This window comes from Trematomus bernacchii, unplaced genomic scaffold (genome assembly GCF_902827165.1).
Source record: "Trematomus bernacchii unplaced genomic scaffold, fTreBer1.1, whole genome shotgun sequence".
NCBI classification, from domain to species: domain Eukaryota; kingdom Metazoa; phylum Chordata; class Actinopteri; order Perciformes; family Nototheniidae; genus Trematomus; species Trematomus bernacchii.
The window spans coordinates 6,575,556-6,599,454 of record NW_022988066.1 but is presented as its reverse complement, the minus strand read 5'-3'; the positions used below and the strand labels follow the sequence as shown (position 1 = coordinate 6,599,454).

The 23,899-nt window shown below is 41.7% G+C and overlaps 2 protein-coding genes across 6 annotated transcripts in view; one reads left to right on the top strand and one right to left on the bottom strand.

Moving 5' to 3' along the window:
- Positions 1-6,795, top strand: part of LOC117474585 (amyloid-beta A4 precursor protein-binding family B member 2-like) — a 44,542-nt gene extending 37,747 nt beyond the window's left edge. For 2 of the 5 annotated variants that reach the window (XM_034120454.1, XM_034120455.1), the window contains exons 14-18: positions 27-111; positions 2,234-2,317; positions 2,447-2,574; positions 2,810-2,989; positions 3,943-6,795. In XM_034120454.1, coding sequence (XP_033976345.1) covers positions 27-111; positions 2,234-2,317; positions 2,447-2,574; positions 2,810-2,989; positions 3,943-4,113 — 648 coding nt within the window. In that variant the 3' untranslated portion in view covers positions 4,114-6,795. The remainder of the gene's footprint in view (positions 1-26; positions 112-2,233; positions 2,318-2,446; positions 2,575-2,809; positions 2,990-3,942) is intronic. The other 3 variants (XM_034120458.1, XM_034120456.1, XM_034120457.1) reach the window with 3 other exon arrangements.
- Positions 6,796-7,275: 480 nt separating this feature from the next.
- Positions 7,276-23,899, bottom strand: LOC117474584 (putative methyltransferase NSUN7). Its single transcript, XM_034120453.1, is given in 14 exon segments — positions 7,276-8,181; positions 10,567-10,687; positions 13,076-13,193; positions 13,458-13,559; positions 13,651-13,794; positions 14,541-14,754; positions 15,544-15,727; positions 16,318-16,470; positions 16,853-16,989; positions 18,317-18,375; positions 22,015-22,066; positions 22,068-22,198; positions 22,748-22,855; positions 23,793-23,899. Coding segments are annotated over 14 exon segments (2,472 nt in total). The 5' UTR covers positions 23,836-23,899.

The window sequence follows — 23,899 nt, the reverse complement described above, 5'->3', positions numbered from 1 at the left end:
TCTCTCCGTCTCTCTCCCTCCTCCAGATAATGACAGAGCGAAAGAATGCCAAAGCGATGGCAGGCTCTCTCCACGACAGGATGCAGGCAGGACTAGATCTCCCGCTACAAGGTAGGTGTCAAACTGTACCTCTGTCAGCCTGTGTGTGTGAGATGTGACACGTGACGTACATCAATAGACGCAGAGAAGACATCACCTCTTTGGCACACTGCATGCATTTAAAACTGGTCATTAGTCTGAGCTGAAAGGGTTGTCATCCCAATGTCCTCTGTTAATGCTTCAAAGTCAAGACAGGTTCCGAACATCTGCATTTAGAGGTTTGATTCATAAATAATTAATTTTTGAGTCTTCAGTGTAACAAAAGAGCCACAACCATCACTGAGTTTGGGCTTTAAAGGCACCCTGTGGAGTTTTCTTGTGAACAGAGAAAGGTTAACGTCTGCTGTTACCGACCAGAACACACTGTGTTTTTGAAGCCTGATCATTCTGTTGAATGCATATCCTTCCCCTGTCTTTCTATTAAATCCTCTAATTCTAATCATCCATATTCAGTCGCTTCTTGTTTCTTGGCTTCGGCTCTTTGCATCTTATATTAGCTGGCAATCAGTAGAATAACGTGAAATGAAGCAGGCACCCTCTCTTAAAATCATTTCTTGGTAGCTCTACTTATGGTCAAACCATCCACAGGGAAACTTCTGAGAGTTTCTGCAGTTTACCGATGTTGGGCTTGATGGTCCAGTGCCCCAGCATACTGTGCAAGGATTCATTATGTCACATTTTGAAGAGTCGGACAGATGGGACAAGTAGCAAGCCAACAGATGCTGGGGGCAGAAAGTAAAACTTTGGTGGCAGGAAATAATGTTGAAGAGATAGGTATGCTTAAACATATACTGTATATTTATATAACATAATATACAGTAGAAAGTAGACTCGTTTTTTGGTATCCGGGCCCTTTTTCTATTTCGTTTTCCCCTGCAGATAGAAACCCCTCAGTGTAGACAGATACTCAGCTGCAGGGACCCTACATGAAACTGGCATTACATCATCTTATGCGTGACGCTCACTAAATCCTTTGCTACCAAACAGATGAATATCTGCACTTCATATTTGTACTGCGTGGTCTTGCAGGCTGCCTTAAAAAAACATTTAGGAAAAAAATAGCTATCACTATTGTCAGCTTAAATATCATGCTGGTTGAGCTGCTGACAATTCTCTCTGACCAATCAGTGGTCAGTATTTTAACTCCACTACTGTTATCGAATCAGTCGCTTGTGGTACCAAACAAATTAACAAGGTGCTATCCACAACTGTAAATGTATATAAAAAAAGAGCCAGTTAAGTAGAGCGCTGCGCAATAATGCAGTGCAAATGCGGCATTAGACTGGTTTTCTAATTTGGTAATAAACATTATGACAACAAGCTTCTTGCTGTCATCACTCACTGTTTTCTCTCCCGTCGGCTATCTGTCACTCTGTCAGAGAGAAAAGGGATTGTCTGTGCTGCACTTTATCATTTATATTTACTGGTGCTTGGCGAAGACGCAGCATCAGTCCAGCAGACCGAACAACGGTCCAGCCCGCTGCCGACAGCTCCTCAAATCAAACGCTGCAGTGCCGGCCTTAAAATCCCTTCAAAAACTGCAACTAATCCAGAACGCTGCTGCCAGAGTCCTGACCAAAACAAAAAGAGTAGAACACGTCACCCCAGTTCTTAGCTCTCTGGACTGGCTACCTGTAGCTTACAGAATCGATTTTTACAATTGTATTGATAACTTATAAAGCAATAAATGGTTTGGGACCCCAATATATGTCGGACATGCTGCTCTGTTACAGTCCAGGCTAAAAACCTTATTTTTTCAGCTGCTTACCCAGAAGTATTATACCTTGTATTAGCACCTACTGTATTTACAATGTTGTTTTGAAACTATTCTGTATCTCTTTTATGCATGTTTTTTATGAATCTGTTATTCCATTGTGTTTATTTATTGTGTTCCTTTCTTCTGTCTTCTTATTATGTGTTAATGTTGATGTAAAGCACTTTGAATTGTGCTATATAAATAAACGTACCTTACGTTTAACGTGCCATACGTTTAACGTGCCATGAGGATGGTAGTATCCAGGTATTTTCTATGAAGGCCACATGTAGGAACCTTCTGTAAATGTGCATTGTTGTTTACGTGAAGTTACATATTTGTTCTTGGAAACACTTATGTGTGTGTGTGGCTTCTCCCCAGCAGAGTTCCCCACCCCAAAGACGGAGCTGGTTCAGAAGTTCCAGGTGCTCTACCTGGGGATGGTGCCTGTGACCCGGCCAATAGGTGAGTCTGATCCGCAGTACTCCTGCAGACTGGAAGGAGAGGCTAAGCACATGGTTGGTGGTAACGTTGATGTTAATGGTCCAGCTTAAGGAAGGGTTTTAATGGTTGTTGTTTGTTTGTTTCTAACATGCTCTGCTGCAGGCATGGACATACTGAACGGAGCTATAGACAGCCTGATGGGATCTTCAAACCGAGAGGACTGGACCCCGGTGGACCTCAATGTAGCAGATGCTACTGTCACCATCAGCAAAGAGAAGGTGAGACACATCTGCTGTAGCCAAACTACTTTAAATACAATGTGCCAAATAGATTTGACAAAAGAAGGGCCTCAAATACAGACTGTGATTTAACGACTTTTATGTTTCATTCCAACAAGCAATTTGTTGTATTATAGCAGTATGTTGAAAGCAGCACACAGGCAGAACTGAGTACATTATAGATATGTTTTTAATGTCTATGATATCCATTAATCCAACACATGTGTTCGACCAGGACGAAGGAGAAGTGCTGGTGGAGTGTCGTGTTCGTTTCCTCTCTTTCATGGGCGTGGGGCGAAACGTGCACACGTTTGCCTTCATCATGGACGCTGGCAGCCATCGTTTCGACTGTCACATCTTCTGGTGTGAACCCAACGCTGGACACGTGTCAGAGGCCGTACAGGCCGCTTGTATGGTGAGTCACTGAGCGAGAAAACACAGAGCTGACAAAACGTCTTTTACACATTAAGCTAACTCTCGTTTTAGTTGAGGAGTAAATGTGTTTTTAATTGTGCAAAGTTAGATTGTAGGAAATGTAGATTGTGCATATTTTTAACATTACTATGAATGTCTGTCACTTTGGCCTTACCTTATACTACATGCATAACATCGTATTAACAACAGCACACCTTATAAGAAGGTTTTCACTGTAGCTCAGTTTAAGCTGTGTTTCTACAGATGTCTTTTTTACTGTCCAATCTATATGGTCCATTCAGGTTGTAATGTGTTATAAAAATGCATTTAAATCAAAAGAAGCCATCTTGAGGTAAATAAGTGTGTGTTCAGCATTAGTTGTATCTGAAGGAGAATGTCCTTGCAAGTACAGGTTTTCAGTTTTTCCAAGTTGTTTTAAAAAATATTACACATTGTTTCCTGCTTTACAAGAAAACATTTAAAAAATGAATTAGTACATTGAATACATTACCAGTGTAATATACTCATAATACCTCTAAAAATGTTTTTATTTTATCATTATAATGTCAGTGATTGAAACCCAGAATGCCCTGGGTGGTGTTTCTGCTCAAGTGCAGCCCATTAGTGGAGATAACTCCTCTCCCTGCCTCTCTGCTGCGGCTGAGTCACAAGATTAGTCGACTGCTGGCCGGGCTATTGATCACACATCAACTCTGGAAATATGGACGCACACACACACACGCACACGCACACGCACACGCACACTCACACGCACACGCACACACTAAAACTGATTCACGTTGACAAGACTCATCAGTCATTACTATTGATCACAGCTAGCGGCCGGCGGTCCCTGCTCTCTCACCTTCACAGCCGTATACTCAGCAGCTGTAACTCTCTCTTATTTACAACGTCTCTCTCTCTCTCTCTCTCTCTCCTCTCTCTCTCCCTCAGCTGCGGTATCAGAAGTGTTTGGTGGCCCGCCCCCCCTCCCAGAGGGCATGCAGCTCGTCGCCCCCCGGAGACTCGGTGTCCCGCCGGGTCTCGACTAGCGTGAAGAGAGGCATGCTGTCTCTCATCGACACCCTCAAACAAAAGAGACCCGTCACAGAGTTGCCGCAGTAACCAACTGTTAAGCGCTACCGACTCCCTACCACAACCCCAAGTCACCATGGTAACTAGTCGCATTGCTGCCAAATACTTGTCGCCACCACAGACCCCTGTAACCATGGAAACCCAGTAAACCCAAGGGTTTGGGGAAGCCCTGTCACAATTCCTTCACTTCTTCTGAAACAGGAATTTCACCTCAAGAGTTTTTCAAGCTCTTGTGAAGAAATTCAAATCTGTTTGCTCATAAAAAAGGAGATGAACAAAGACTTATCGAGAAGAAACAAACCACAGAGAAACACCCGAGTGGAGATCTTTGGTGGTGATTGTGTACATAGGAGTAACTCTCATCCCCCCCCACAGAGGAGCGAGGAGAAACAAAAACTGAAGAAGTAGGAAGAGCTCCTTCCAGCGCGTGTGATGCTGCAAACTGCTGACCTCTCCATGCTCAACTGTATCCGTGTCTGTGCAGCCAGCATGACCCCCCTCCCATCATGCACCTGGTTGTCCTGTTAGTCTGTAGTGGCGTGTCCCCCTCTGTCCCTCTTCCTCATTGTCCTCAGTAGACTGAAATGGAAAGAGAATCCTGAAAGCCATCGCGTCTGTAGTCAAATGAAAGAAGCAAGTACAGACTAAAGAGAAATGTCAGTCTACACACTCATACCTGTTCAACTAACCTGCATGAACTTTGAATAGAAACAATATCAATACACTGCTGCTGCTTACAGAAGGGGTGATCGAATCCGAAGCCACTTCCTGTCTTCTTCCTTTGTTCCTCATAGACAAGATGTGCAAGAATCGGCCTGGAGGGTCTAAAACGAGCGGTGGCCTTTCACCCGAAACATCCTTCCTGTTTACCTGTTTTTATTATTTCGTTATCCCTTGGAAAACAACAGACGACAGCCATAATGAAGGAAGAGACAGGGACACGCTAAGTGTTACTCTCTGCTGCTCCAAACACAGGAAGTATCGGCATGCTGCTGCTGCTCATAGGAACACATGCTGGAGGAAATTTGACAGAATATTTCTCTAAATCCCACCTCAGTTCCAGTCCTCAGAGACTTCCTGTCCACTAATAAAAAAAGAAAAAAAAAAGGGTGTTGGCAACACAAGAAAGGCTTAATCCTAAAAAGATGATGACTGGTGGAATGTGTTTTCTACCTGGGTCTGGTGCCAGCTGAGAGGCGGGTTTCATCTCCAGCTGTTTTTGGAGAGGAAAGTCAACCGAGAGACATGTGGACTCGGACTAACAGGATCTCCTGGCCTGCCATCTGTCTGTCTCCAGGGTTACGCTCACTTGAATGCGCCTGCTCTGTTTTCTCAAGATCACTTGCTTTTGGTTTGTATTCTGACATTTTCCCACACAAATCTCAATTCAACACTGCTAGCTCCTTATTAGCACGTATCTGATTAGCTTGGATGTAAGGTAATAAGTCTGGACGTTTATTGCAAATAAAAAACACATTAAGCTGTAGATTAGAGTATTAAAGCAGTGAGTGCCATCCTTTTTCCAATTGATTCCTATGATGAGGGAAATTGTACAAAAACACCACTCGTTAAAAATCTCTGAAAATGTGTTGTCAAGATAATGCTGTCATAGAAACAACACCTATACACAGTGGTTGTCATTGTTTCCCAGTGCCCCACTGATGGTTTTTGTAAGAGAAAGAAACTGTGGACACATCTTATTACTGAACTTCTATAATTGACCATCTGCCAAACCCCTCCTTTTTTTGTAAACAGCATCATGTGAGGAAGTGAATCTTGACAGGTGGCAACAGTATCTAAAGGGGACATCTGTAAAGTGTCTTGTCGTCTCCTTTTCTTGCACCAGGTTTTAAAACTCCACGGTTAACCTACATGTGTTGAAGGAAGCAGGAGTGTACTTGAGATTGTGAGGAGAAAACACAGCCACTTCAACTTTATTTTGTCACAAGGATGTTGAAATGTGAATGAGATGACAAAATGAGCGTGTACATAATATCAGTAACATTCGGCATTAATCATTGTGATAAGCTATCTTTTTTTTCTTTTAAATATCTGTAGTTTTCTATTTTCTTTTAATGAAATGCCTTTTTTTGAGAGCTCACCAAATGGCCAAAGTGTAAAATACTGATATACATTGTTGTAGATAAGAAAATTACGAGAGCTAATAATGAAACGAGGAGAGGCCATTGGACATTTTCACAGTTGTCAATTACGTTGATACTGAATTTAACTGAGCAATTATCTATGCATTCTTTTGATCTTCTCGAGAAATGGAAAGTTGTGAAAAGCCTTGCATGCCCTTCGACGGTTGAAAGAACGACTGTATGTACTGAACAGAAATATTTTTTATTTTATTTATTCTATTTTATAAAGGTATATACTGATTTTATTAGTTGGGGCGAGTAAAGTCTCTTGACTCGGTGTCATTGTCTCAGTCCCTGGTTAAATCACAATGCAACAAACAAGCTTCGCAGAAAAATAAATATATCTTCACCTTGTATAGCGCACTGAGAGCTGGGAGTGATGGTGATGATGGTAGTAATGATGGTAGTAACGTGTGCACTCCCAGTGTCTCCGTCAGGCTCACACACACATGAACAACACACACACACCTTTCCCTCAGATGGATGTGTTGCTTCCTTTGCTGCTCACTGATTTGTACACTTTATCGATGTAATCAATTGTGAGAATAAACAGCATTATAAAACAGAACTAGTGGCTTCCTTTTTGATTATTATTTGGACAAATCCATTTTCTTCTCGTACTTCCCACCCCTTATACATTTTATAAAGTCACTAGATGTTAGAAAATATAAATGGGGTTAAATTGACATTGATACAAAAAAAGAGAAAAGCTGAACATTGGTATTTTAATGATGTCATTTTAACTACTATACCTTTATAATTATACAATTCAATGTTTTTTTGTCATATCTTGAATGATCACTTCAGCAGCAGTATGTACATTTCTGTAGTTTTAAGAAATACCAATAGAGATGTCAATATGAGTAAAACTTCTTTAAAACATATTTTTCATACATTTTTATTTTTCATAGTTAACTAACAATACAATAATATTTTTCTTGGTTTTAAATCATTTATATAATTAACTTGGGAGTCCATTATGATTGACTGTAGTGTCAGAACATGCCATTATTATTATTAACCACACCATCAGTGTTCATGATCTCTTCTATAATCCAGGCAGATAGATGGAGGAAGAGGATGCACATATTTGGGCGCGCTGAGAGTGGGGGGTCCTGGTGGGACGCTGACTGAGGGAACTACCACTCCTGCTAACAGAGCTGCAGGAAGGAGAGGAAATGGGTGGCAGGACAAAATCTGCATGCGCCAACACTTCCTCTGTCGCCTCCTCTTCCTTAGGTCTGACCTTTCCTTCCACCTTTCCTCTGACCTTAAACGGGCTTTCTGCTCTCACTGTATGCTTCAGTGTTTTCTCTGCTCCTTCAGGCTCAGGGTTGAGTCTCTGCACCTGCTTGGAGGCTGCAGGTGGAGCAGAAGGGGGGGGGCTGAAGACATTCTGCTGTGATTGGATCGTTGCATTGTTACTCAGCTTGTGTGCGAGGGCTGTGATTGGAGACAAGTGTCTGGAGGGTTTAGCAGAGGATATTAACGTCAGGGTGAGACGAGGTATTCTTCTCCGTTTAGTCTTCGTAGGGCGCCTCTTGTGATGTGATTGGCTGACTTTGACCTTATCTGATTTCTTCTTGTTGCTGTTAGGCTGGTGCTTTGGGGCCGTAGTCCTGTTGGTTTGTTTTGTTCGCCCTTTGACCTTACGCTTACTGCCTTTAAGCCCTTTCTTCCTCTTTCCTCCCTCCTCTTCTTCTTTTTCCTCCTCTACATCCTCACCTTTCTTCTCTTCATGTTGTGAAGGTGCGACAGGCTTTTCTCCCTCCCCCAGCTGACCCTCCCGGCCCGAGGGGGAGGAAGGTTTGCTGCTGGCTGACGCGGCTCGATTCTTCTTGCTTTTCCCCTTTTTATGAGTCTTTGATAGTTCAGGAATGATTCCACCCAGGAGGCCTTTAGCCGCTGCCCTTGCCAGCACGTCGTGGACTGTTTCTACCTTAGTGGGATCCGCCTGAAAAAACAAGGGCAGCTTAAGATTTGGTGTGAAGACACAACACATTAAAACAACAGGTCTCTAGGGTGGCACCAAGGAGATCTATACCACAAAACACGACGCTGTAGAAATGACTAATGAGCCACGGCCGTAAAATGTTAATCTGCAGAGGAGGAGGAGGAGGAGAGATAGCAGGATTTATATCCTGAGAGCAGCCACTTATCCTTTCTCCCCCTCTTCCTGTGACTTTGAGCCAAATGCTAACAGCATTGTCAGCAAGCTAACATGCTGATGTTCAGAGGGTATATTTCTTAACATTTTCTGCATTTGACTTAAGCATGCTAACAGTTGCTAATGAGCACTAAGTATAAAAGTAAAGCTAAGGCTGATGGGAATGTCATTTACTTACATTTAACATATTTAGTCATAAAGTATTGGAGAAATTAATCTTTTGATCTGACGATGGTGCTACACAGTCAGGGGATCCCCCACATCAGTAGTCCTTATTCTTATGGGGTCAAATAAATCCATTAAATAGATGTTAACACATTTAAGTCATTCCCATTGGATGGATCCACTGACATTTTCACATCTCTAGTCATGCGGCTAATGTGGTTTGAACACATACTGTTTACTGTGGTGGCTGATTTTTCTGCGGTCATGTTGTATAATCTTATGTTTCAATCTAGACCAGATTCCTTAAAAAAACAACAATGCCATTTTCCGTTTGATTTTGGATTACATCAGAAATGCAGAAATTCTCGCAATGTTAACGAAAAGAGAAACTATGTGTATTCGCCCCCTGATGAATGAGTTCTTGCTTGGTCCATGCCACAGCGGTCCACCAAGTTTCATGAAAATCAAATCAATAGTTATTCTGTAATCCTGCTAACAGACACACAAACTGAAGCTGGACACAACTTGCTGGGCAGCTTTAACCAGCAGGTCCTTTAACAACAAAATGCACACATTCTTCTCAATGTTTCGATACTTTAAATGTGCACTGGTAAAATACTGTCTTCTGGGCTTGGTCCTGAAGACTCAAGTTCGAATCCGGCCCCAGGTCCGTGTGCCGCGTGTCAACCCCCTCTGTCTCCCCCTTTCATAGCTGTCACTCCAATAAAGGCACTGGTTGCCCAACAGAAATCTTATAAAAAACAAAACACTGTCTTCATCTGTAGTAACATTCAGAGTATAAATCTGTCTTAATCTCTTCCCCGTCCATCCATCTCTGCCTGTCTGAAAAATAATGCAAATGAATGTGAAGTATATTGTATTCCCCTCTAAAGTGTTAAATCTGATTTACCAATTTTATTCTCTTTTTTTGCTTTGACAGCATTTTATGCTCATCATTTATAAGCCTCAAAACTTTAATTATGCTGCAAAATGAGAGTTTGTAATAAAACTGAAATGCCTAACGTTTAAACGAGAGAAGCATGAATAATAGCAGCCTGTCAGATGTGTGTTTTGCAGCAAATTTGGACACAAGTATGATTTTAAGGAGAGTTCTCTCTATCTGTCTCTATGACGACATGTTGTGTATTTCAGATCTAAATCACAGCACAGTTTGACAGGAGCCATTCATTTATCTGAGCAGCAGAGAAACACCTCTGAATTGTCAGTGCAACTAAATCTGCCGACGCAGCTGGGCTGTCGATTTAATTAGACAAGATGATCATTAGATTTAAAATTCCTGACTTTTCACTGGGCAGGTGCACAAGACCTGACCATGTGTGCGTTTTATTGGGAAAATAAAACACGCACACATACTTGCACGGTCCCCTCCCTGCACCACTTTTTCAAGCTGCAGGGGATCAAGGGAGCAGCATCTCATTTCCTTGTGTATGTACTTTTTATGAGTGGAGCAAGGGGGAGGAAAGAGGGGAGGGGGGCAAATAGACGGAGCAACGAGGTGATGCAACAGGATCAGAGCGCTGGAAAAAAAAGATACAGAGAATTATCCATTCATCTTCGCCGTAAAGTACTGAAATGATTCAGCCACTGGGCCGTATTTCGTCTCTAACTTGTCTCTTTTTTATGGAGTATTGGAATTAATGCTGCAGTGTTTCAGGGAGAGACAGTGTGTGTGTGTGTGTGTGTATGTGTGTGTGTGTCTGTCTTTGTGTGCACTCAGAAAGCAGAGCCGACAGACCTCCCTCCCAGCAGACAGACAGTAAAAGAATGCAGCCTCAGCACTTCTAGGTCTCGTCGCAACACACACACACACACACACACACACACACACACTCACACACACACACACACACACACACACACACACACACACACACACACCCCCCCCCCCCCCCCCCCCCCCCCCTCAACCTGCCAACATAACCTTGCCCTCTACTTCTCTCACTCTTTTCCCATCAGTCTCCACATTTCCCCCTCTCTCTCTCTCACCTGTCGGGACAGTCGTGCGATGAAGCAGCCGTTGGTGAATTGTGACGTTTCGAGCCTGAAGAACTTTGATTCCGTTGTGTCTCCTGACTGAGAGTCATCGCTGAAAATCGGACCGTTTACCCTGAGAGACAGAAAATAGAGGATGAAAGAGACTAAAAGATGCTATGCGATATAACATATATTCTGAGAAGTTTAACGGTAAGAATGGGAGTGTTGAACACTTTATTCAGTAGTGTGAGGACATTATACCAACAAAACCAAATACAGGACATGTATTATTAAAACTGAGGTACAGTATGTGGCAACTTCAATATGTTGTGTTTTCAGGCATATGGTGACATTTTCCAGTCAAGAAAACTACACGCTGATAGTCAGTCGTTAATACAGTTGTATCAATGATCATTAATAAGAGTATTTGAAGATTAGTTTAACAGCAGTGTAACAGTATATATATATGCAGAGTTGTATATTGTGGATGTTAGTGCTGCTCGCAAGCCTCAGGACCAGCCTGCTGATAGGCTGCTGCACTGCCAGCTGTCACTGCTGGTGACTGTGTGTTGTACATCTGCTGTAAGTGCCCTCCACATTTGATATGTTGGCAATTCTCAGCGGTCTCAATTCTGTTTAAATATGGAAATGATGTGTTGGTGTGACCTTTATTCATTTTTTAATTCTCAATGAAAAGCTGTTTTAGGAAGCAGGGAAAACTGCACACATTTGCACCCACTGCAATTCTCCTACAGCTGGGTGGAAACCAAAACAAACATTTCAAAATCGAGGCACAGAGCATAATTCTTAGGTACAGCAAAGCTTATATAGATCACACCGTCTGAAAGGCAGCATTTTACAAGTACACAACTCAATTCCTCTTACACCTACAAAACCTAAAAGTCAGTAGTACCTTTATGTATATGATAATTCATGTTTTTGGAGCTATAACCACCATCCCTCAAACATATAACTTGAAGAAGCCAAAGAAACGAGAAAAACAAGAGGGAATGACACATGTAATTATGAATAAAAACACCTTGTCCTGTTCCATTTAAGGAAGAAGAAATCACTTTTCTTTGCTTGTCTGACGCAAAACAACATTTTCATATTAATAGAAGTAGTTTGGTGGCATTTAGATACAGTTATTTTCTGGCGTTCACTAGTATAAACTATTCACTACAGTACATTTGTAACAGGCAACGCTAACCAAAGAGGTGAAACAGCTGCTGGTCGTCTCCTGGCACTTTGGTGCGTTGATAAAAGTGTAGAAACATTTGATGTGAAGAAACTACAAACATAATAACATTTTAATTTATTCAAGGGGATGAATGGTAAGAAATGAGTGTCATGGAGCAGCAGGCGTGAAACTGACCCTGAAATCTGCTCCACCCGGACTGTGGGATTAACTACTGTCCCCACGGCAACCACAGCTGATCCTTTTTACTGTCCTCACCCTGGTAACTGTACACTCTCTCTTTCTCCCACAGACACACACACAGTTGTACAGACAGTATAATGTGAGGATAGGCTATCATATCTATACTACACAGACATGATTTACTCTCCCAGTCTTTACTGCCGTCTGTAATTCTCAGAGATGAAGCTCACTGCTCACTATACTTGAGTTCTGCACTCAGATACGTATGCAGCTGTTGAATGGGATGTTTTAAAATGAGATTGTGAATTTATCTTATATACTCTGTGAACACATTTCCAATAAACTTTAAATATATTATTTTTGTGCTACAGAACGAAGACAGTCCTTTTACCTGCCGTCTGTAGTATGACTGTAGCTGTTTTGCAATCATAATTTATGTTTAAAATTAAAGACTTTCAATTTTCTCCCTCAAACTAATCTCAATTTTAAGCGGACAAATACGAAAGGAGGACACATCTGAATAACTCACATTGAATCTGTCCAGTATCTGTTTTGCCTCTGCAGAATTGTGTGTTTAGTGCTGATTAGCAAACATTTGCATACTAACAATATAAACATGGTCAACATTATACCTGCCTATAATCAGCCTACATATTGTTAGCATGCTAACATTAGCATATAGTACAGACTTAGCACAGAGCAGCTAGCATGGCTGTAGACTCTGAGTCCTGTCAGAATAAAGACATGGAGGTTGGTTTCATAAATGTACGTTTTGTTTAATCCCCAGTACATTTATCACAATGACGGATGGTTCTGAATTTAATAATCTGACAGAATCTCAATAACATAAAAAAATACAGAGCGACACAATCAGCTTCAAAGTGAATATTTTGTTAAAGCAGAAGGCTTCACTGCGAGCTGCCTATCACCTGTCACTTTCTGTCAGAGAAAACAGTGTTGAGTTGACCTTTAAATGCACATGGATTGACGACTTCCACAAACCCTTGTACTGCTTTATGTTCGGCGAGTGATTAAAACCAACTGCTTCCCCATTGCATTAACGGTTTGAGCCTGAGGACACAAATAATCTAAGTGCATAATGAAATACTTTATAGAGAACGTATACATGCGTGTTTTTACCTGAAGGGCAGCAGTTTGGGATGGGTGTGTGTTTTGTCCAACACTCTTTTCACTAGCTGTTCATTTTCCTCAGGATACACTGAGCGTGTGCAGTAGACCACCGTCTGAACCTTTGGAACTGACAGAAAAAAAGAAATACAAATAATAATCCACTACTCTTTTATTATAGTGTTGCATTGTATCAATCGTATATACAGAGGAACAGTATAGCCCACATTTATAGTGTGTGTGTTTGTGTATTGTCACACTTTGCATAACTGTTCCCAGCTTTAATTCTTCGTATCTGTTTATTGTAATGTATTGTGTTTCATTGCCTGAAAAGATGCATTCCAAGTTATAGTATTTGTGTGTGTGTGTGTTTGTGCTTTCAGTATATACTCACAGGACACGGCGTGTGCTAGAAGTCGTGCCTGTTGGGAGGCCATTGTGTGTATTTTGCTTCGAGACACAGAAGTGTGACATAATTCCGGCAGTAGATCCCAGTCTGTCAACAGAACGGAACTTCTTTAGCATTTTTATCACATTTAATGCAAAAACACTATCTCGATCAATATTTATATGTATTTCATACGTACTTCCATGTTCACTGTGCATGGTGGGCACAGGGTCATTGAGCGCGGAGGAGGAACACTGAGGCAGCACGATGATGACCTTTAGTCGCTGGACAGAGGCGTCCCACTCATCCAAACCACTGAAGGCTTCTGACAGGACTCGCACATCTGCAAAGGACATGAAGTAGCACCATGAAAGTAATGCTAATATACAGTTGGAATGGAATATTCCCAAAAGGCTCCTCAAATGCTCATGTGTGTAAAAGCTTGTCAATCAACAGACTTTATGTATCTTCCACCAACATATATTTTCGGATTACAAAAAAACTACTGGCCTGATTTTCATGAAACTTGGTAGAAGAATGAAGCTCGGGCCAAAGAAGAACCCACTAAACCTTGGGGCGGATAGAAATGACCGAGCAGATACAGTATACACAAATATTTGTAATGATGTGAATGACCTTGGCCGAGGTCTGCACTATCCAAGTGTACTTTTCATTTAAAGGTCACCTATTATGCAAGATCCACTTTTTCATGTCTTTTATACATAAATGTGTTTCCCCGTGTTTAAAGAGATTCTGAATGTTTCAGGAAAAAAGATTCTCTCTCTTTTTGTCCTGATCCATTTCTATAAAAACCTGTCTGAAAATGAGCTGATCAGATTTTGGCCACTTTGTGATGTCATAATGTTTCTTTGTGTAACCATTAGCCAATAACCAACCAAGGTAACCCCCGCCCACCTTATCACCTGAATCTCCTCCTAGAGCACCATTGTTTTTTTTAACCAAATATCTTGCAGAGGGGCGTGGGGAGTGGCACCTTATTTTCATCTAAAGTAAAAGACAGAGAATCAGCACTTTTGAAACAGGGCTGAAACAGAGGGGATTATGGGATGCTACAATGTATGATCTTACTTTTGATATCCATTTGTGTGAGTAGTTCTTGTATCTCGTCTATTTGTGACGTAGTGTGACCGGCACCACACACCAACACTCGGCCAGAGCGGTCAGCGGCCGCCACGGCGATGTGAGCCACGGTCACAGCTGAGAAAGACCCCACCGCCAAGACGTCACCGTTATCAAACAGCAGGGGGCGTAACGCACTCACTGCCACACACACACTCCTGTCCTGAAAAATAGATACACAGATGCACACTTTATTCACAATGCATGGGGGATTTCCTGCTTGACGAAAGTGTGCCCTCCAGTGTTATAGACTGCTGTGATGCTGATCAAGATTAATAACAAACTGACCTCTTTAACTCAGCTCCAAAGATAATAAACTTCACATCACAGCAGGAGCATACTTCAAAGCCCTAAGCCACTTTTGTGTGAAGGGCAACACTATAAATTAGTCCCACAGCATCAAAAGTAAATATCATTACCTACATTTATAAGAAGAACTATTAGTCAACGATTCAACAAGTTAACCAACATCTCCTTCTGTTCAATCAATTGGCAACTTCCGGTGAGTATTTTGGGGACTTTATTTTAAACCAGTAATTTTGCTTTTAATAAAATGGGCATACACAGACCAATGTTCTTGGTGCTCCATTAAAAGACAAACCAGAAGATTGCGGTTATTTTTGAGTTTGGGCCAGCAAAGAATAGTATCTGAATTTAATTTGTTGGTGCAGATTTTTTTTTTTTTTTTTTTTTTTTTTTTTCCTCCGATGAAAACTATGTAGTTGAAGTCACATTTATAAAGAAACTAAATATCTGGTTGATTCTTATTTTCTCTTAGGTGGATTTATAAATATTGTACTACTTTTTTGACGGGTATTCTTTCCACCAGTCTTGTATCTATCTCCTTAAATTATCTTTACAAGCCCCTGAGGGATTAAAGCATGTTTCCCATGAGTGAGTGTAACCTATATTTAGCTCAATTACACGCCTCACTACACATATCCATACATACCTGTGTGTTAAGTGCATGTGTACTTGTGAGGCTGCTGTGCTGCAGCAGAGCGTGAAGCTGAGGGGAGAAGACGAGTGTGTCGGGACAGAGAGGGTCTCTGCAGAACGACCCCTCACTGAGGGCCGTCATGATCTCCACTTCACACAAGCCGGCTCTTCGTAACGCTGCACACACTTCGTCAACACTACAGAGAAAATATCAGGATTTCTGTTAAATTAATTGTTTAGTTTAGACTCTAGAGGAAATATGACTCAAATACACTCAAGGTGTGTCTGGTGAATAGAGTTGCTGCATTTTAGCTTCACATAACTACCCAAGATGCACCTTTTCACCCCCAAGGTATGAACATGTTAAACTTTCCGGTCTCAGATATGTGATAACTGCACTCACCATTAACCCCATTCTGCACCTGCAATTTCCCCCTACACAGAGCCTGTCACTTTAAACTCACAGTGTTATTTTATAAACAGTCTGATAGAAGTTATTATATAATTTGTCTTCATACTGACATTGACACTGACATTTAAACCAAAAAACCCCACTAAAGGGCAATTAAAAAAGTGTGTCCCACTTGTGACATACATTTTTCCAATAATACTTGAAACTGTTTACATAAATGCAAGCCCTAATGGCACAATGAACAGAAGAATAAAGGAAAAAGGAGCAAGTGTGACATAAATAAATAACTGCATGGCTCTCTTTCTATGGCCCTCCTTCTCAGTGTGTGTGTCTGTGTGTGTATTTGCTTGTGTGTGCATGTGTGTGCGAGTGTACCTGGCCTTGAGAGTATTGACCCATGCATAAAGTGGCAGACGTTTTGCTCTGTGCTGTTTGGTCCTGACAGGATCTGACAGAAAACAGGAGACACTCTGCAGACTCTGCTTCACTCTGCAGCGAGCTAGAGATGCTGCCAGCTTGGTTCTACACCTGTGATAAACACAAGCATATGAAAAAACCTCAGTACACATTGAATTTCTCCTACCTTTAGTTCGTGTGATTTCTAGATTTTACAATAAAAAAATTGGAGTAGAAATAAACTTTAGATGATGTTAACATTATTTACAACAACACTTTGCGACATGAGGAAATAGACGTAGAATGATCACATTGAAAATAATAGTAAAATTAGGTGAAAGTAAAAGCCAGCCAACACTAACATCTACTAACACGCACGCACGCACGCACGCACGCACGCACGCACGCACGCACGCACGCACGCACGCACGCACGCACGCACGCACGCACGCACACACGCACGCACGCACGCACGCACACACACACACACACACACACACACACACACACACACCTGTGTAGACTGGTCTCCAGGTCCCTGACTTCCTGAAAAGGCCCCTTCTCTTCCTTTGTTAGACGTTCACGTGACAGAAACCTTCGGTCCTGGAAGTCAAACAGCATCACCATCGCCAGTGGCAACAAGTCGCTGGACTGCAAAACATAGAAATACTCAATAACAACAATTGCTTGAATACCAATCCAGCAGATATTGAGCAACATGTCTTTTTAGTAAAGTTTATGATCATTTTGCAAATATAAAGCACATTTTTTTCTCTATTTTTTCTCTTTTGGTCTCCTCCGACGCCTGACTTAAATATCTTGCTCTTTAGCATGTAAATGCTTAACTATCATCATGAGCATTTAGCCAGCTGTGTCTATCTGCTGTTTGGTGCAGAGCAGTACAGTGGGTTTTAGCAGCTTTGCTAAAATAAAATAAAAACAGCTCCCTACTGTTTTTTCCAGCGAACCTACCCTTTCCCACTACATGTGGTCATGTGGTTTATTGTTAATATAAACATATTGATTATAACAGCCCTAAGGAAAATGATAAGCAGATATTTTCTCACACCTCCCTTTATTTCTTTTATGGCCACTAACCATAGACTGTATATAAAGATCTCTATCTTTATACAGGCTATGCCACTAACACACCTTCAAATCAAATCAAATCAAAGTTTATTTATAAAGCACATTTAAAAGCGATTTTTGGTCGGGCCAAAGTGCTGAACATGTAATAACTACAATCACATAAAAACACATTTCTACAATCACAATAAAAGACAATAAATTACAACAGATATTTAAAAAAAACACAGGGAAAAGTCAGGAGTCCTTGTGCTCAACTCTTTTTTGTGTTTGTGTGTGTATAAGTGGGAGGTATAAGTATATTGCAGTACAGAGGTGTGAGGAATCACAAAGAGCTGTGTGGCAGCTTTATAGTCAAGCTAATGATCTGTCAGCCTGTTCTGTATGTTTACCCTCAATAAAGTAGTCCCAGACACACACACACACACACACACACACACACACACACACACACACACACACACACACACACACACACACACACACACACACACACACACACACACACACACACACACACACACACACACACACACACACACACACACACACACACACACACACACTCAGGCTAGGTGTGTCTCGTTGCCCATGTATGTGTCATCGCACAGTGTTTTATAGCGTCATTTATAGTCTCCCAGTTGGAGAGTGCATCTGCCTCTCTCCTGTGTGCATCATTTGCCACCTATAACCATCCAGACTGTGTACAGATCTGAATACAAATGGCCTTTAACTGCATCCCAGTTGCCCTTACTCATTTCACCATATAGCCTACTGATGCACAATCATATGGAAATAGATAACATGGCTGCTCTTTAAAAGACAGAAGAACAGTCAGTAAGTAAGTGCTGATGTGATTTAATCACTTAATTCCAAATCTGCTGGGACTCACAATATGCTGAGAAGTGTGGAAGCAGCTGTCAGCAATGATGTCCTCCAGTAAATCTCGGTCTACCAGAAGAAGAAAAGTTGTTAATGGGAAGAATATAATATTAAGGCATATAAGACAAACTAAAGCAATTTAATTGAAACCAATTCACCCAAATTACAAAAATATGATTTGGGTGTCTACCTACACCCAGGGAGCAGTGGATGAACAGTTTCTTAAAAAAAAGAGAAGAAGTGTGTAAAGATGTGCAGCTGACCTTTTATGGACGGCATTGTTTTATTTGTTTAGCCAATTTGGGTATACATTAACAGTTATGTTAGGGCAAACATGTTGAAGTTGCATAGCTGCTCATTGTAAGAAATTAAAATCAATGTTTAATGACGTAATTTAGTTTAAACATATAGCTTAAAACGGTTTTATTCTGAAAACATTTCCGGTTAGCATTCGTCTGTGGCTAACGTTGTTGCTAAAGTTTATTTTGAAAAGCTTTACTGGATGGAGTCTCCGGATATCAACAGTGACGTCACTTCCGGTTTCACGTTAACAACGATAAATGCATTAAATAAAAAGTCATGAATGAGTCCATGAGGAGAAAAGGCGTGTGGAGTTATGCAATGAATACACAACGTATAAATCCTCTGTTTTACGCGATATGGGACACAGAAGAGAGCGGAGGGCGGACCCCCACGTCACAGCCCCGAGAGAGGAGGAGCGAAGGAGAGATACAAGAGGGAAGAACCAACGTCTTCTCCTCTCTTTCCACGGTACCAGCTACGAGACAACATCTGCTCTTGTCTTCACTACTCCTCTGTTTGTTTCATTACCACGCTACTTAATTAAAGTAACCAATTTGACCCTTTTCAGAGACTCCATTGTCTCTTATTTATTTTTAACTTCATCCTGGACGCGAGAGAATCAACACAAATCAACAAGTGGTGACCCCGACTTGATATCACTACTCTGGGAGAGAAGCTAGTCAGCTCCGACGGGGACACTGCCGGCCATCAGATAACACAAAGAGCTCAAATAAACACGGTAAAGAAGAACCAGTTAAAGGAGAGGTGTCATGCTTTTCCGGTTATTACCCGTCCCCTTGTGTGTTATGAAGGTTTTTATGCATGTAAACGGTGTGCAGAGTCAAAACCCTCAAAGTACACCCATAGAGTAAAACTCTAAAGGCCCAGACACACCAGGCCGATATCGGCCGTCTTCGTTTGTCTGGCGACAAAGCGTGCCCTGTCGCCCAAAGTCAATTTGGTGTGTCCCGAACCCTCGGCCGTGACACGCCTTATTTGGCCTTTCACGGTCGACACACGGCCGATTCAACATGTTGAATCGGCCATTTGTCGGACACAAGCTATCGGGCCAAGAAACCACTCTGATCAGCTGTTCAGCTAGCAAATGAGAAGCGAAACGGAAGTGAGGGACGTAAACAAACGATTTAAGAAGGCACAGGACAGCAGCTAAACCCCAGCAGGTGATACTTAAAGACATCAAACATAGCCCTTAAATGTCCTCTCTTACCTCCCACACATAGCAGGGACATCTCTGATATCGGCGGGAGCGTCCCCGGCTGTCCTCTGCTGAGAGCTCCGTGATTTGTTTGGTCAAGTCCGGTTTTTCATCTCATCGGTTTATTTGTCAGTATAAAGTTGCAGGATTAGTCTCAAGTACCTCAACATTGTCCTTAAGTACAGTGTCTAAGTAAATGAGATACTGTCTACTGCTGTTCATTTACCTATTGTGAGTCGCCTCGGATAAAAGCATCACATGGAAATGTAAATTTAGCAAGAAGTGGCCATTATTACATTACATACATTACTACATTGCTACATAAACTACACACCCGCCAGAACACTGCGATCATCAGATGCAGGTCTATTAACTGTGATTTTATAGTATGTCTGCACTTTGTGCTCATTTCACCATTCATGTATTTTTATATTCTAAAACATGTTTTCGATGGACGAGAGTGAAAATGGAACGCACACGCTATTTGTTTGTTTATATCAGTCTGTTCTTCTTCTCTGTCTTCCGGTTGTTGCCTATTTTGAATGACGAATACACACTACCGCCGCCTGCTGGTAAGGAGAGTTATTGCCACTCACGCATGCGCAGTTCGTACGTGCTCGGCTGAAGTCTTTGTGGTGTGTTCCAGTGCGACACATGGCCAAGACGCAGGAGAACTCGCCGATGCAACAGTCGATGTCGGTGTGGGCGAGTTCTCTGGTGACTGCCTGGTGTGTCAGGGCCTTAACACAGAAAATACCTCCCCAAAACGCCTCGTTGGAGATACGTCATTGTCCATTTGATTCCTTTAAGTACAATTTTGAATGCAGAACTTTCACTTTTAACTGAGTATTTTAACACTGTATTATTGCCACTTTTACTTAAGTAAATAATCTGAGTACTTCTTCGACCTGTGATTGGGACACATAAATGGGCTCACATGCACAACACAGAGTGTGAGACTTCACTCTGCACAGGTAAACTTTATGCTTCTCCACTTTATGTGCTTTTGAATGTCTAATTGAGAACATTTAAGTCTCCACCAACTCCTGTCAAATAAAATAGCTGGCTCTTTAGCTGCTAAATGCTGCACTGTGTTCACAACCACAAGCGAGTCATTTAAAGGTGGGGTAGGTAATTTTGGAGAAAACCAGCTCGAGTGCGCTAGAATTTGAAAATACACAGCCGGAAAAAATCTGCCGCTTCCTTACAGAGCCCCTCCTCCAACACACACAAACGCGCACATGACCAATGAGGGCACGAGATAAGTTTGTGCACAGATGGAAGGCTGACAGGCACGTAGGCCATCCAGTTATTTTAGCCGGGATGTTAAGAGCATTCCATGGAATATAACAAAAAGTGTATCTCGAGCCGGTTTCTCAAACTTACCTACCCCACCTTTAATTGTAGTGTTTGGCTTAAACAAGCTACCTGCTGCTGCTGAAGGTGATGTTGGTGCGAAAGATGAAAGTGAATCAAAACGGTCGAAATATCTAAAAAGGCTCCGTAAAGGTAACTGCATAGTGATACTTGTCTGTCAAATCATCACTATATCACTGTATGTGATCTAACCCATTTTAACATAAATATGTAAAGCCTATCAGGTTTAAATGTAATTTCCTCTGCTTTCAGCAACAATAACCAACAACTCTATTAAAATCCAGTGTGCTGAGTCGGCAACATACATCTCAGAAAGCAATATCTCCAAACCTGACCAGATAAAATTACACCAGCCTCCCTACATGTGCAGTAAAATACTGTATGCAGAAGTGTGGGTGCTTGCTCTTTTAGTGCCTTTGTGTGTCTGTGTGTGTGAAAGTCCGTGGTATGCACCCTTTTATCACCTCAGATACAGACATCTGCTGTACTTCCAGCTCTAGTAATTTACACTCACATGGCGAAATGAAAAGTATGACTACACTAAAGTATACTATTTAATCTACAGGCTGCAGTTGAAGCCGCTATTCAAAAGTCAATATTGGAGTTGACACATGCTGCGGCTCCACTGCTATTCATTATAGAGATAAGGCTTCCTTATAGGAGGTGGGTAAGGTCCGCAGTGATAGCAGGAGAGTACATGCAGATCAAATTAATTTCTTCCTGACTTTATGTTAACCCATAAGTCTGTGTCCTGCAGGCAGTGTGTGTGGTTATACTTAAACCTCGAAGCTAATAACTTGAGTAATTCATACATTTGAGTGTGTTGAAGGCGAGTTGGTAGGACTGTCTTTGAGTGTTTTTTTCCTCCACTGTCTGGCAGTGGTGTGTCCATCTTCTTCCCATAACGCAGAGCCTGTTGTGTGACAGGCTTCTCTGCGCGCAGCTGCTGGAAAATGGCTGCTGCTTGCAGGTAGACCTGATCTGATGGAAGAGGGTCTGCGGAGAGAAGGAAAGTATTGATGTTTGAAAGGGAAACAGGGATAACAATTAAGATTTTTGGGGATGTTGAAGTAGATCGGTTTTGCTAATTGCGGAGAGGATAATGTCATGAAAAGGAAATAAAGGAATAGACATCATTGGAGTTACACTTCATGCCCTTTAAAGTATGTTATTGTTTCTGTAGTTGCTCTTTCCAAAACAGCATTAGGTTCAGATATCGGTCATCTGGATTGGTTTATATGACAACAGACGTTTGATCATGGACTCTGACTTTAGGATAAAGTTTTAATATTCACATGCATACAGATCAGCTATATGTGGCTGCAACCTGAAGCCTGACAGGTATATTTGAGCGTTGTCTTTCTTTGCACGATAAAAGCCCTTGCCCCCAGTCCAGTGCTGCTATCATCATAATATGTTTGATTGGTGTACATCCATACTCATCTTACGCCCTGATGGATAAATATTTGAATTTAACAATTCTTAAATAGTACTCAACAATAGAATACTACTTTATGATATTTAAATATCTGAATCATATCTTACCTGGTATAGGTAACGATGAAGGAAGATGAGGAAGTAGAAATGAAATGGGCTCCTTGTGGTCTTGAGGTGGGACAAAGATCTCCTCTGTCACATCCACACTGGAGCCCACTGTAACAAACAGTTCATCTTAGACACACACACAAAGAAAACAATACAAAACAGAAATCATAAAGACCTTACCTTTGTCTGTCATGTTCACAGCAATACAACCAAACCATTGTCAGGCACCTCTAAACATTTTTCTACCTTCCTCTCAACATTTGTACTCTTTTGAACTCCAGACACTGTCGAACCAGCTATCGTATACCAAGCACAAGTTTGTGTACAGAGTTGAATCTGAGCTGGGCAGATGTAAATAAGACGCATAGCGTTAGTCATGGCTGACATGTGATCCACCTTCTACTTTCTGTGAATGTGAGACTACGCGGCTGTTCAGGACGCTGCTGGTGCAATTAGGCGGCCGGTCAGATACATCTGCATGAATAAATAATGAGCCGCTGCCGACCCTGGACAAAGGTCCACCTCACACTGACCTGCTTCATTCAACACAAACACACACACAAACACACACACACACGCACACACACACACACACACACACACACACACACACACACACACACAATTAAGAAGTAACAGTCTGTGGTTTGCACCAGTGATGTGTGTGTTCGGATGACACCACTTGACTTGACAATTTGAATTGGCACAGGAGGATTAACATCCAGAAGTTGCAGGGACCAGTAGTCTCTAATTAAAGCGGATAAATGGAGAGGAATACAGACTGAGTGTAATCAGCTTTCACAGCACTCATCAATGTTTAAGCACCAAGTTGGAGTTGACCAGAAATGCGCAGCCTGTCCAATAAGGCCATGTCAGAGCAAATGGAATAAATTAAGGAATATCAGCAGTGATTTAATGAGTGTGAAGCAGTTTCTTCTCCTAAAGTCCACTTTAGAGGAGCAGGACTGGAAGAAAGGGCTACAGCAGCTTAGTGTAATCTGCATAGAGGATGATGGGCTGTTTAAAATTGCATAGCTTGGCTTACCTTTAACATTCAGAATCGTCCTCACGGGAGCAACGCAGCTCATCTTCTCAGAGAAATGCAGCCTGAAGAACAAATATTCCAACTCTGACCACAGTACACATCGGGTA